General features: G+C 45.7%; 1 protein-coding gene across 6 annotated transcripts in view; it reads right to left on the bottom strand.

Annotated features, from left to right (window-relative positions):
* Positions 1-9,678: 9,678 nt before the first annotated feature.
* Nmnat3 (nicotinamide nucleotide adenylyltransferase 3) overlaps positions 9,679-13,239 on the bottom strand; it is a 111,485-nt gene continuing 107,924 nt past the window's right edge. For all 6 annotated transcript variants that reach the window (XM_076917971.1, XM_076917967.1, XM_076917968.1 and 3 more), the window contains one exon: positions 9,679-10,994. In XM_076917971.1, coding sequence (XP_076774086.1) covers positions 10,630-10,994 — 365 coding nt within the window. In that variant the 3' untranslated portion in view covers positions 9,679-10,629. The remainder of the gene's footprint in view (positions 10,995-13,239) is intronic.

Here is a 13,239-nt window from a genome sequence, read left to right as displayed (position 1 = left end):
GTCACAGAGAGGAATTAAGCCTCCCAAGTCACCATCAATATAGAAGCAGAAACTGAATCCCATGTCAAATGAAAACACAGGGCGTATATTCTAAGCAGAAAAAAAAATCTATAAGCTGTTAAGAATTAATGCACCTTAGTAAGGCTCTGACTAGATTTTAAAAGAACAAATCTTGCCAGAGTGATATTTTTGTGATCTAGGGGTAGAGTTATACAATGAAGGGATGAAAGAGAGACGTCCAGTCAGACACACATCGATTTCTAGGATGCATGAGACTGAGTCCTCTGAGGCATTCCTCCGAGTGAATAAAGATCTGCTCACGCTGACCCGTGCCAGGAGGAGCTGGCCTCAGAGGGATGGGCCAAGATTGCATGGAGTTAACCTAAGGCCCCAGGCTGGATTGTGTCTCCTTAGAAGCAGTAGAGGGCAAACATGACTTTAGACAGGCAGCAGAGTGTCCAGGCATCTGAAAAGAAGAGAAGCAGGCCAGGAGCTCAGACTTAAACAGTGACCATCTCCCAAATAGCACATGATCATTCCTTGTCTCGGACCTTTCTGCTCTGTCTTGTAGCCGACAGAATCACATGGAATGGACAGAGTTGGGTTTCAGATTTAGAGTGGGTTTAGACCCTAGACTCATGTAACCTGTCTGATTGCAGGTAAACCACTTGGTGTCTCAGAGGTACCACCCTCACTAGGGAGGCTTAAGGAATCTGACACATATGTCCTCTGTAAACTCTAGTTTGCTCACATCCCTTGTCAGTGAAGACTTTTTGCCGTCAAACTATAGCATGCTCTCCAAAGCCTTCCCTCCATTTGTCATTTGTTTTCTATGTTGGGTGGGTTTTCCCTTATTGCCTTTACAGCTAAGCCTTATTTTCCTGTATCCTTTATGGTAAATTCTCCTCCTTCTCTTGGACCCATCAACAACTTGTTTGTTTGTTTGTTGTTTATTTGTGTGCATGTGTGTGGCATTTGCATGTGTGCACGTTTATATGTGCATGTATGTGTATACGCTCCTGTGATTTCACAGGCGCATGCCTGTGTATACACTCCTGTGAAAGCCAGGACTTACCACCTGATCTGGCTCCCTTAGCAAGACTGTTGGCTTGGTGGCAGTAACTATTCCATTAGATTCTTCTCTATTTCATGCGTCAGGAGCTGGGCACATGTTTATAAGCTTAATGTCGGGAGAACTCAGGACTTGTCAAAACTACAGGACATGGACCCTTTTAGCAAACCCTTGTGGACCATTCTCCTGGTTCCCAGGAGGCTGAGGACACTGTGAGCGAGATTCAGTTGTAAGAAAGCTGATGTCCAGTAGAAGACAGGGATGTAAAAGTGTCCTTCAAGCTCAGCGTTCGAACATGGGAATCAAGGTATTTCTCTGACCCTGAGCTGGAGTTGGTTGCTCGAAGACGGAATATCACTGGATGTAGGAAAACCAGAATCTTCAGGGAAAACAGATAAGTATAGCTTAGCCTTGGGCTTGGTGGTAATAAGTTACCTGTACCCCATCCTGGAGGAAACGGGGAGACCGTATTTAAGAACAGAAATTCCTGTAAGACACAGATGACGGGCCCTTGAGTGATTGTCCTCTCACAGAAACATGAGCTTGTATTCATACACACAACAACTTTGATATAAGCTAAGATCACTGTGATTGTTTTTAGCACTACAAGAAAAGGCACACCGGAGAGGGCAGGAAGAAAAGTTGGCCCTGCTATTCCTCCCCAGACTGAGGAATGTAATACAACGAGATACTTTGCACATTGCGGAACAAGAGGGAAGTAAGCCCAGGCTATCAACATACAACTCAAGCAGAGTGCATAGCCTCTTGTCTCCAGGCAACTAACCTGACTGAGCCCTAGATCTTCACCTCGTGGCCACAGAGAGGCTCCCATCATACCTCTGAGTCCTCAGCAGCACAGCACAGAAAGATTTTTGTTTGCTGGAACAAGACCAGGACTCCAGGTTAGTAATTAATGTATGTGGGTGAAACCTAACAGTGGGCAGATCTCAACAGGCCCTGTCGTCTGGCCAGTGCCTATGTCTAGAGACCTGGACCTCGCCTGCCAAGGGGAGACTTGTCACTCCAGCCAGATGGACTTCATCTATTCTAGTGGGGATCACCTGCGGCTGGTTGCAGTAACAAGAATCACCTAAGTACTGCATATCAGGAACCAGGTCATAGCAGTACGAAGCTTGGCTCTGTTCCTGGGTTGTGCTGGTCTTCATGACCTGTGGCTCCTGGGGGATGATCCAGCACTAAGTTCTCAGTAGCTGTCACACTGTGTAACACTTGGAATGTGGGTGGCACAGCCCAGAATAATTTTCCAGGTGTGGGGGGAAAATACAGCACCAAGTTGCATAGCCTGGGACTCATCCCTTCCTGGTGAGGTCCAGATTTAAACATCTTATGGTTCCTGACTGTAGGCCAGTGACTATGAATGAGACTGGCCCATGATGATGTCAAGTGGAGACCTGCAGGGATGGGCTACCACCCCCACGTATTCCCCTGTTTTCAATGCTAGACTGGGGGACAAGCTTGGGCTTGGGATGCCCTCTAGTGCTGAAATACTGACAACACCTCTAACTTGGGGTAGGGTGCGAGATCTGCTGCTGAAAGAGCAGAAAACTCTACTTTCTGCAAAGAGAAAACTATCAGTGTGTTTAGAACTTCTAGAAGAAAAGGGGGCACACTTGAAGCTGGAATGGATGTCCTGTTCTTCAAAAGATGACAATGTGCTCCAACAAACAGTGACTTTCAGGAAACAATGACTTTGCTCTATTGACAAAATGAGACACCCAGAACTGACAATTTAACTATCAATATGGACAGCCTCCCCTCCCCCGGCAGAGTGCAACACAGCTGTCTTAAGGAAACACAGAGAACTTCAAGAAAACACAGAGAAGCAATTCAGTATTCTGCCACAGAAACTGGACAGAGGTGGAAGGAATTTTAAAAAATGAATCTGAAATCCTTGAGCTGAAAAGTACACTTAGTGGGATTAAAAAAAAAAAAAGATACATAGTATCAAAAGCAGAGTAGATCACATTGAACAAAGAGTTAGTAAGAGAAAGACAGGCAGGCAAAGGACCAGTGAGGTGACTCAGATGCTCACTGCCAAGTCTGAAGCCCCAACTTTCATCCCCAGAACGAAAATGGTAGAAAGAGCAAACCGAGTCCCACAAGTTGTTCTCTTCATATACACACTGTTCATAGTTCACACATGCCCCCCCCCCATTAAATAAACCAATGTAATTCTAATTCTAAATATTTTAAAAAAGATAGACAGGCATAATTGAAAAGTACAGTCAGAGGAGAACAAGAGCAAAGGACCGAGTCTCTGAAGCTGTGAGCCACAGTAAGCCTTCTGTCTTTACTGGACTTCTTAGGAATTCAGTATCTGGAGAGCCAACACAGTATTGACTGAGTGGAGTTAAGACACTTGCTGCTCCATTCACCAGATGGACACGTGAGTTGCTTATCTTACTTAAACGAACAACGCTGTGGACATATTACATACACATCGGCGAGGATCTGTTTTCATTTCTCTAGATTTCTAGAAGTACAATTGCAGGGTTGACTTTTCCCCTTCTAGTAGGTGTGACATAATATCTCATTGTGGTTTAGCTTAGGAATTTTCTAACATTTAATAGATTTTTCATGCAATGATAAGTACTAATTGTCACTATTATGTCCTCTTTGGGTAAGGTGTCTTGGGCTGGTGTTTGACTTTAGGTGACCTGCTTGAAGGACTTCCAGCTTCAGAGGCAGTTGTACCATGGCGATGATTATTACAAACAAGGGACCCAGCAGGGGCAGAGCCACAGCAGATGGAGCTTGGAGGACTCCGGACTTTGAACCTAGGGCAGGGGGTTCCACACAGCACACTTATTCTCTAGGAGCAAAATGCAACAGTTAACACTGTTTCTGCCTGGCATCCCTGCTACAAAACCAGCATGGCTACTGAAATTTCAGTCACCTAGAAGGCAGATGTTCACCACAAATGATACTGTATGAACATCCCAGGCGGGGCATCATAGAAGGCTTAGTGTCCCAGGAAGAAACACAGGCAGCACCGTGGAAGCTGAGTTCTTAGATACCAAGCAAGACCAGCCCCACCAGCAGAGCCTCTAACCAGCACTCTCAGAGGCCTGGCTTCCTACTGTCCCGGAGCACACCACTGTTCATGCTCAAACTCTCACTCATCCAGTGTTTACTAATTCAGAAACATGAATCACAGTGAATGGTAGAGTCCCTCCCTTAGTCCCTGCAGCCTGTGCTGTCAAGAGCAATGTGTGCTGAAGTTATTTAAACAATACTAAACTATTCAGAGGCATGTGCCTATGTGAATCACTGCGAAGGTATATTTATCGGTCACTCATATTTGCATCTATAATGTCAGGTTTGGGGCTAAGAAAATAACTTTATGGCTGAAATGGAATACTACAATGCATGAAGACCTCTACAAATGGGAGGAGCAGCAGCATTGTCAGCACAGAAAGGGAAGACAAGGCTAAGGAAATACATATTCATGCGTTAACCCAATTACCAAACGCGCCTTGCAAAGCTGGAGCTCTATCGGCTTGAAATGGGATTTCGCATCGTTCTGTCCCAACTGATACTGGCAGTATGAGAAATGAACATTTCTTTCCCCAGGCAAGGATACAGCGCCATTCTCATCTGGGCAGTGAACAGTGTCATAGGAGAACCTTTGTTTAAGGCTGCAAATTCTATTTACTCAGGAGCCTGAACCACTGTTTTTCTGCTCTTGTAAAATAAACAAAATACCCAGACCATCAAGATGCGGAGGACACCTGAGAGAGCAGAGAGGAGTGTGAAATCAGTACGCAGGGTGGTGCCGGGCAACATATCAGGAGCAGAACAGTGATGTGTATTTTCCTTTTCTGCCACTAAGGGAGGAAGGTGACGTGAGTCAGTAAGACACAGCAACAGAAATAAGCTATGTGTGTGTTTATGTATATCTACATCTATGTTTACATCTATACATGCATATCTATCTATATATACATATATACAAAACATAGGTTTTGTTGTGTTTTATTACATAAGTAGTTGATGTTTTACCTGGTGGGAACCACATGATGCAGACATGGATCATGGAGGTGCAGGCATGTTCTCAAAGGCTATTAAACCCATGGAAATGTTGGGCGGAAGACTGTGTTGTGCAGGGCATCAGATGTCAGATGCAGTGTAGTAACTGGCACCTTGTTAAGGAAGTAATGATTCTAGCTCTTAATGGTGTCCACTTTGCCCCTTCTGGCTCAGGGCCTTGGCATGTACCATTCTTCTTCAAAGCCACTGGTCCCCACTCATCCCAGTGTCTCTAGAACACACCCATAACATTCCTCTGTTGTTTACACCACCAGGGAGAACCTGTTTCATCATGAGAGTCTATATATACCTTGTACAAGTTCAAAGGGACCCCTTTCAAAAAAAAAAAAAAAAAAGACCAAGAATCAGAAACTTCGATACCTACATAATTAGGATGCTAGAAATTGGAGAACCAAAGCATGCACTTCAATAGCTTTACAGAGAACTCGCTGCCTTGGGCCATCAGCAAATCAGTGTCTCCCTTAGAACCCTCTTCATTGTTGGCAACCATATCCTTAACTTGTGATCACTGGGCTCTTGTTTGTTCTCCACTTTACTATAAGCTTCTTAAGAATGGAGACCCTGTCTGTTCACCATTCCACCCCTGGCACACATGAGGCTCTCAATAAATGTGATTTGAATAAAGGAATCCCAACGTTCGATAATGATAAGGACACAATCAACTCCTATGCTGTAGGCCTCCACCTATCAGGCTCCAGATGCCAGTACAGAAGGCTAGGCTGTAAAAACCAAGTCCAGAACAACACTGGATATGGAGTCAGGGAAGAACGGAGGCTGGGGTGCCTGGGAGTCGAGGTGTGGTGTTCTAATTCCTATGCAATGGCATCATGTGCCCTACAGTGAACATGGCTTCATGAATGGTAGGGGCCTCTTACTGGTCTTCTGTGAAAGAAACTCAGATACTGCAGATTTTTGATGTCCTCAACTGAGAAAGAAAAGGGGAAAAAAACCTCTCCCCATCTCCATCACAGACTCAGAGCAGTGGGTCTCTCTCAACTGCAGTTAGAACTGGTGTCCTGTGTTACATTTACACAATGGAGTACTACTCAGCTATTAAAAACAATGACTTCATGAAATTCGCAGGCAAATGGATGGAACTTGAAAATATCATCCTGAGTGAGGTAACCCAGTCACAAAAGAACATAAATGGTATGCACTCACTGATAAGTGGATATTAGTCCCAAAGCTCGAAATACCCAAGATACAATTCACAGACCACATGAAGCTCAAGAAGAAGGAAGACCAAAGTGTGGATGCTTCAGTGCCTCTTAGAAGGGGGAACAAGGGCTGGTGAGATGGCTCAGTGGTTAAGACCACTGACTGCTCTACCAGAGGTCATGAGTTCAATTCCCAGCAACCACATGGTGACTCACAACCATCTGTAATGAGATCTGATGTCCTCTTATAGGGTGTCTAAAGACAGCTACAGTGTGCTTACATATTATAAATAAATAAAAACCTTTGGGCTGGAGAGAGTGGGGCCAGAGTGAGTAGGAGAAGGGGAGGGAGAATGGGGAACAAAATTCTCACAGGAGGAAATATGGAGACAAAGTAGGAGTTCTGATTGGTTGGTATTGTTGCTTTTGGTGCAATTGTTGACACTATTGCTTCCCCCATAGGGCCACAAACCCCTCATCTCCTTTAGTCCTTCCTCCAACTCCTCCATCGGGGACTGCCCCCCCCCCCCCCCCAGCTCAGCCCAATGGTTGGCTGTGAGCATTCACATCCGCCTCTGTATATATCAGGCTCTGGTCAGGAGACAGCTATATCAGGCTCCTGTCAGGATGCACTTCTTGGCATCCACAATAATGTCTGGGTTTGGTGACTGTGTATGGGATGGCTCCCCAGGTGGGGCAGTCTCTGGAGGCTGAAGGAAACGCTTCAGAGAAAGGGTACTTCGGTTCTTCTTAGAAGGAGTAACAAAATACTCATGAGAACAAATATGGAGACGAAGTGTGGGACAGAAACTGTAGGAGGGGCCGTCCAGATTCTGCTCCACCTGGGTATCCATCCCATGTGCGGTCACCAAAGGCAGACACTGATGTGGATGTCAGGAAGTGCATGCTGACAGGAGCCTGATATAGCTGTCTCCTTAAAGGTTTGCCAGAGCCTGACATATACAGAGGCAGATGCTCACAGCTAACCACAGAACTGATCATGGGGTTCCCAATGGAGGGGTTAGAGAGAAGACTGAAGGAGATGAGGGGTTTGCAGGCCCATGGGGAGCAATAGCGTCAACTGGCCAGACCTCCGGAGCTCCCAAGGACTGGACCACCAACCAAAGAGTACACACGGAGGGACCCATGGCTCCAGCTGCATATGTGGCAGAGGATGGCCTTGTTGGACATCAGTGGGAGGAGCGACCCTCCTGAGGGAGTTCAATGCCCCAGTCAGTGTAGGGGAATGCCAGGGCTGGAAGGTGGGAGTGGGTGGATGGGTGGGGGAGCACCCTCATAGAGGCAGGGGGATAGGATAGGGGGCTTCTGGAGGGGAGGCCTGGAAAGGGTCTTTACATTTGAAATGTAGAGAAAATATCCAATAAAAGGAAAAAATGAAAAAAGAAACTGATGTCCTGAATGTTTGACATGTTATTGGTCAGTTGTGTTGCTACAGTTGGGGAGTGTTAAGTATCAGTACCTTGTATATAAAGGAGTCTTACAGTGCACAGGCCAGGGAAGAATTATCCAGGCACAGAGTTGTACAGTCCTCAGTGTCTGTTGCCGAGGCTGAGGACCCCTTCCTCAAACCTGCAGACCCCTTCTTTTGCTCACCTTTTGGATACCTCTGCATGTAGGATTTTGTTCTCTCCCTTCTCGATCCATGTTGAACAGTGGGGCAATGTGGCTCAGAGAACAGGAGATGTATACTCACTGGAGTGCCTTGCACTTTCAATGTTACCCTCAGCTTAATGAAACAAGTTATCATTTGATGCTGCAATGAGCCACGCTGAGGCCAGTGAGGCTCTGTTAGAAAACCAACGCCATTGGTCCATGTGCAGGAGCCTGAGAGTCTTCTTGGAGCCAGCACCTGGGAGAACAATAGAGCATTTCTGCCTGCAAAGGAAACAATTCTCCTGACCGTTGGAAGCTTCTAGTCTGGCTAGATGGGTACAGGGCCTAAAGAAGGTCCGAGATGCTGAAATGGAAGCACTCAGTCTTACAAACTCAGGGCTGAGCTGGGAGTGGTGGTGTGTGCCCTGAATCCCAGCACTGAGGCAGGAGGCAGGAGGATTGCTGAAAAACTGAGGCTAGGCCAGTATGTCTTACCTAGGAAATTCCAGGCTAGCATATATATATATATATATATATATATATATATATATATATATGATATATATGATATATATGATATATATGATATATATGATATATATATATATATATATATATATATATATATATATATATATGCTTTCTTTTTTTAAGTAAGAAAGAGAAAGAAAATTTATAGTTGGAAGAATTCAGAGCAGGCCCAATCAAATCCTCTACTTTAGAGTTAAGAGAAACTGTAGCTCATAGTGGTGAAAGGAGTTGAAGTCCTACTATGTGCTGTGGCAGGTTTTAGACAAGGCTATTTGATCCCTATTTTCCTGAGTGAGCACAGCTCTCCAGGACCTCTTGGAGGGGAGAACCCAGTCAAGGAGGGAAGAAGTCTGCAGGACCTCACAGGAGGTCACCGTGCTCTGAGTTTCCTACTTACCTGTTTCACGGCTCACAGGAATCATGGGAGTTTTGGGGGAGGGAGGGATATCAGATCCTCCTTGCCTGCCTTATTGCTTTTCTGTGTCACTAAATATGTATCCAAGATGGGCCAGGACAGAGTATGGAGACCCAGACTCTGTGCTACTTCTTCAACAGGCCCAAAGATGAAGCCAGGAGTGGAGTGGGAAGTCCCAAATACTTCATTCTCATCTTTCGGGGTGCACAGAAACAAAATCATGGCCCGTTGCTTGGTTGGAAGGCCACGGGTTATGGTTGGAAGACTGCGTGGGTTATGCTGAGACACTATCCCTTCCTAGTTCTATTTCATCTCTGTTGCTGTGATAAAACAGTTTGACCAAAAGCAAACTAAAGAGGAAAGGGCTTATGTCATCTTATACCTCCTGGTCACAGTCTGTCACTGAGGGAAGTCAGGGCTGCAACTTGAAGCAGAAATCGTGGAGGCATGTGGCTTGTTGACTTGCTTACCCTCATACTCAGCTAAGGTTTTAGACAGCTCAGGCGTCGCCCACTGTGGGCTGGACACTTCCATGTTAAGGTATCAATCAGGATAACCCACAAACATGCCCCCAGGCCAAAATCTGGTCTGGATAATCCTTCAACTGAGACCTCCTCCTGGGTGACTCTAGTCTGTGTTAGTGTGACTAGGCCATTCCTCTACTTCCAGTACTCAGGACACAAACTCTTAAATCCAGGCCGCTTCAATTGGAACAGGAGCAAATTTCACAGAGTATTTAAAAAGAAGTGCAACAGCTGGAACCCTGGGCATTAATAATATAACAAAAGGGAGAAAAAAAAAGAGAAGCTTTTCATTAGTGGTTTTTGATGTCAATTTATTATTTATCCTTTTGCCAATATTCAAACAAGCAGGCAGTCATAAAACATTCAAAAGATCTTCTAAAACAGTCAGGCATCTGTTTTACTTCAGTTCCTTTTTAGAAATCAGAATATTGGGAACCCTGGTGTTTAGAGTATAGCAGTGTAAAAATACATGCTGTATCAAAAATATTGCTTGAGGGGGCTGGAGAGACGGCTCAGTGGTTAAGAGCACTTGCTGCTCTTCCATAAGATGGGACTTTGGATCCCAGCACACACATCAGGTGGTTCACAACTGCCAATAACTCGGGCTTCAGGCACTCTGATGACTCTCCTATGTGCATGTACACACACATACACATACATACACACATACATATAATAAAGTAGATCTTAAACACATATTGCTTCACCACAACATAGAAAGAGGGTGGTCAAAAATTTTATATTACACCACAGGCAGGTAGGCAGGCCATGGTTTGCAAGGGAGGATACACCGGAAATCAATGATGTGCTGTTTCCGGCTTTCTGAATTCGTACTTGCTATTATTCTGTTTGAAACAAGGATGTTGAAAAGGCCCTCTGTGCAGTAATTGGCACCCTGTCAAATCCTGCCTATCAAGTCCAGCATGCTGCACCCCACCTGAGTTAAAAAACGAGAATGAGGGTGACTGTGATGGACTGCTCAGGGGCCTGCCATGCTCAGAACAGCATCAGTGTGCCCCCCTATGATTGTCATTTACGCAGTAAGCAGGTCTCCTCCTTAGTGACCCTAAGAGGTTTTGCCTAATCCTATGATCTGTTATGCCACTTAAGTTCCTCTGACAACATAGTTGTCCCTGCCATAGGCACAATCTCTTCCTGGAGTAGGGAGTCACCCATGGCAAAAACCACTGTGGAAACAAACTCAGAACCCAGAGCAAAATAACCTCCAAACTCCCAGGAGACTCTCTAGCCAGTCTTTCCTTTTCCTTTCCAGGAATTGTCATTGATGTAGAGGCCCTGATCCCTGATGTAGGAGATGACAGCCTCAGGGAGGAGATACTTCACACTCTGCCCTTGGCCCAAGGCTTTTCTGACATATGTGGCACTGATCTCGTTGAGAACGGGTTCCCTGGCCAGGTGAATGTTGTGCTGGAACTGTTGGAGGATGGGCGAGTCCAAGATGTACCTTTTCAGGTCATGACCGCTCCGGTTCACACACACCAAGCCAAACTTCTCCACTATCTCCTGGATGTGCGCATCCTTCCAGAGGTTGGGGGTCTGGAAGGTCTTGAGGACATCAGCTCCGCAGAGGAGTTTCAGCTCCGGCAGTGCTGCAAAACAAGGGTGGATCCCAGCAAAGTCACGGGACTCTGAAGTGATACTGGGGCCTACAGTTATAAGTAACCATTCCAGACTCATAGCATTGGGTTAATATTGGCAAAGTGTCAAGACAAGCAAAAAAAAAAAAAAAGATTTTGCTTTTCAGTGCTCAGACTGAAGTCTGTCTGTGGCTGCTTTGGACCAGGGCAGACAAAGTCCCAGAGGTGACCATGCTGTCCCCAGAACATGATTATCTGATAAGCAGTGAGAGTTTTAAAGTCCCATGTTGAAGAAGCTGTGGGCGTTGTATAAGTCACACCCCAGCATTCACTTTAGCCCTTGTTATTATATTATTATCCCGAGGACCCATCATTTCCCCATAAAACCCTGTGAAAATGAACAGGCTCTCTGGACAACTAAAGGGTCTCTAAGATCACAGCTGGTGACTTTTTCCTTTTTGTTTGCAATACGACCGAGCTCTAGAGCAGCTGGTCAGTGTGGCAGTCCTGTGGAGTTTGGTCTACTAGAACAGTGACTGGGGTAAGTTTTTTTGAGAGGTTCTTAGTATGGCACTATTACTCAACATGATGTGTGTAAAACCATGTGACTCTCAGGACGAATTAATGAGGTAGGTCTGCCGGGGAGAAACCAAGGCACAGAAAGGGTAGAGAGAGCTCATGTCCTCAGTGGAAAAGATCGGATCAAACTGGCAGCCAGCCTCCAGGTGGGGCATCTGTAGCTGTTAGCTTCTGCTGCCGCCTGCTGGTGAGACTCTGTGAATGCATCACAAACAGGAAGCCATGGTGCAGTAGAGAAGGGAGGGATTTGCAGACGCACTGACACCGGTTATATGGAGTTGGTTAGTCTGAAGAGAAAAGCCAAACCCACATCCTTGGTCCCCTATACTACTAGAACCTGATTCCAGAAGGTGATAAAGGCTGGTCTTTCATCTTCGTCACCCTAAAGACTCGGCAAGGAAGAGATTCTGGGCTGCCATGCATTGTGGGAAAATATGGCATAAAGGGTTGGTTTAGGTCACTGTACAGTGGGATACTGGGAGAGATTCTGGTCACAGACAAAGAATGGGCTTACAAAGAAGCAAGGCCTGGCCTGGGAAAAAAGAGGAGAGACAGGCAGTATTATGGAGAGGTCTGAGTTCAGCCTCCATGGGGCAAATACTGCTGAGCCAGGCAGGGGCTGAAACTGGCCTCCTTGCGCTGGGCCTCATCTTCCTCCCCTACAAGAAATGACAGGCCAGGAGACTGCTCACAACAGCAGCCACCTTCATCATGAAAACGTAGTTTTCCAATATTGTAGCCTCAGAATACTGGTGTAGTCAATGACACTGAAACAGTCTTTGACTGACGCTCAAGTCAGACAAGTCTCACAGTGGCCAGGCAGACAGATCCAGATGCCTCAGGCTCGGTTCTGGTTCTGTTATTCAGTGACTCCTGTGAAATCCACGTTCAAATGGACATCCTCATAGTGCTTGCTTTGTGGAGTTATTTTAGCACTGAATGAGTTTATCACTTAAGACAGACGGAGCCATGGTTGGCACAGAGTGTTATGTCTTACCTGCTTTTCATTCATTCGCCAATCCATTTACTTAACCGCTTATCTACCCATCTATCCAGAAATAACCATCCAATAGGTATAAATTACCTCCTGATTTTGAAAGCAATAAAACTGCTACGAATTATTCAGTAACTCGCGCTTTACTAATTTGGCGTGGATTTGTATTTTCCAACAGCTATGAGGATTTGCTCTAATTCTTATTTATTGAATCACTGCAAGATAATAAGAGACAAGGCTTTGGCCTTTCAAACGACTGGCTCAATGATACTTATTTGATTTCAACATCTCCTGGGACCTGGGGCACATCCGGCCTGTTTCTACAGGTCAGAGAACAGACAAGACACACTTCTGTCTTCTCCTACTGTTTTTCCACCTTTAATCTGTGTGTGTGTGTGTGTGCGCGCGCTCGTGCATGTGTGTGCATGTGTGTGTGCGCGCGCGCGTTTGTGTGTGTGTGTGTGTGTGTGTGTGTGTGTGTAGGCCAGACAGTGCTGCTGAATGCCTTCCTCTATTGCTTTTTGCTTTGCTCCACTGAGGCAGGGCTTCTCCCTGGATTTGGAACTTTCTACTTTGGAGTTAGCTGGCTGCCAGAGAGCTCCAGCAATATTCCTCTTTCCCACGCCCCGAGGCAGAGTTTACAGGCCTCTACAGCTTTTTATATGGGTGCTAAGATCTGAACAG

The sequence above is a fragment of the Arvicanthis niloticus genome, chromosome 21, assembly GCF_011762505.2.
Source record: "Arvicanthis niloticus isolate mArvNil1 chromosome 21, mArvNil1.pat.X, whole genome shotgun sequence".
In the NCBI taxonomy this organism is placed as follows: Eukaryota; Metazoa; Chordata; class Mammalia; order Rodentia; family Muridae; genus Arvicanthis; species Arvicanthis niloticus.
Note: the sequence above shows the minus strand (reverse complement) of the source record. Positions and strands in the feature narration are given on the sequence as shown.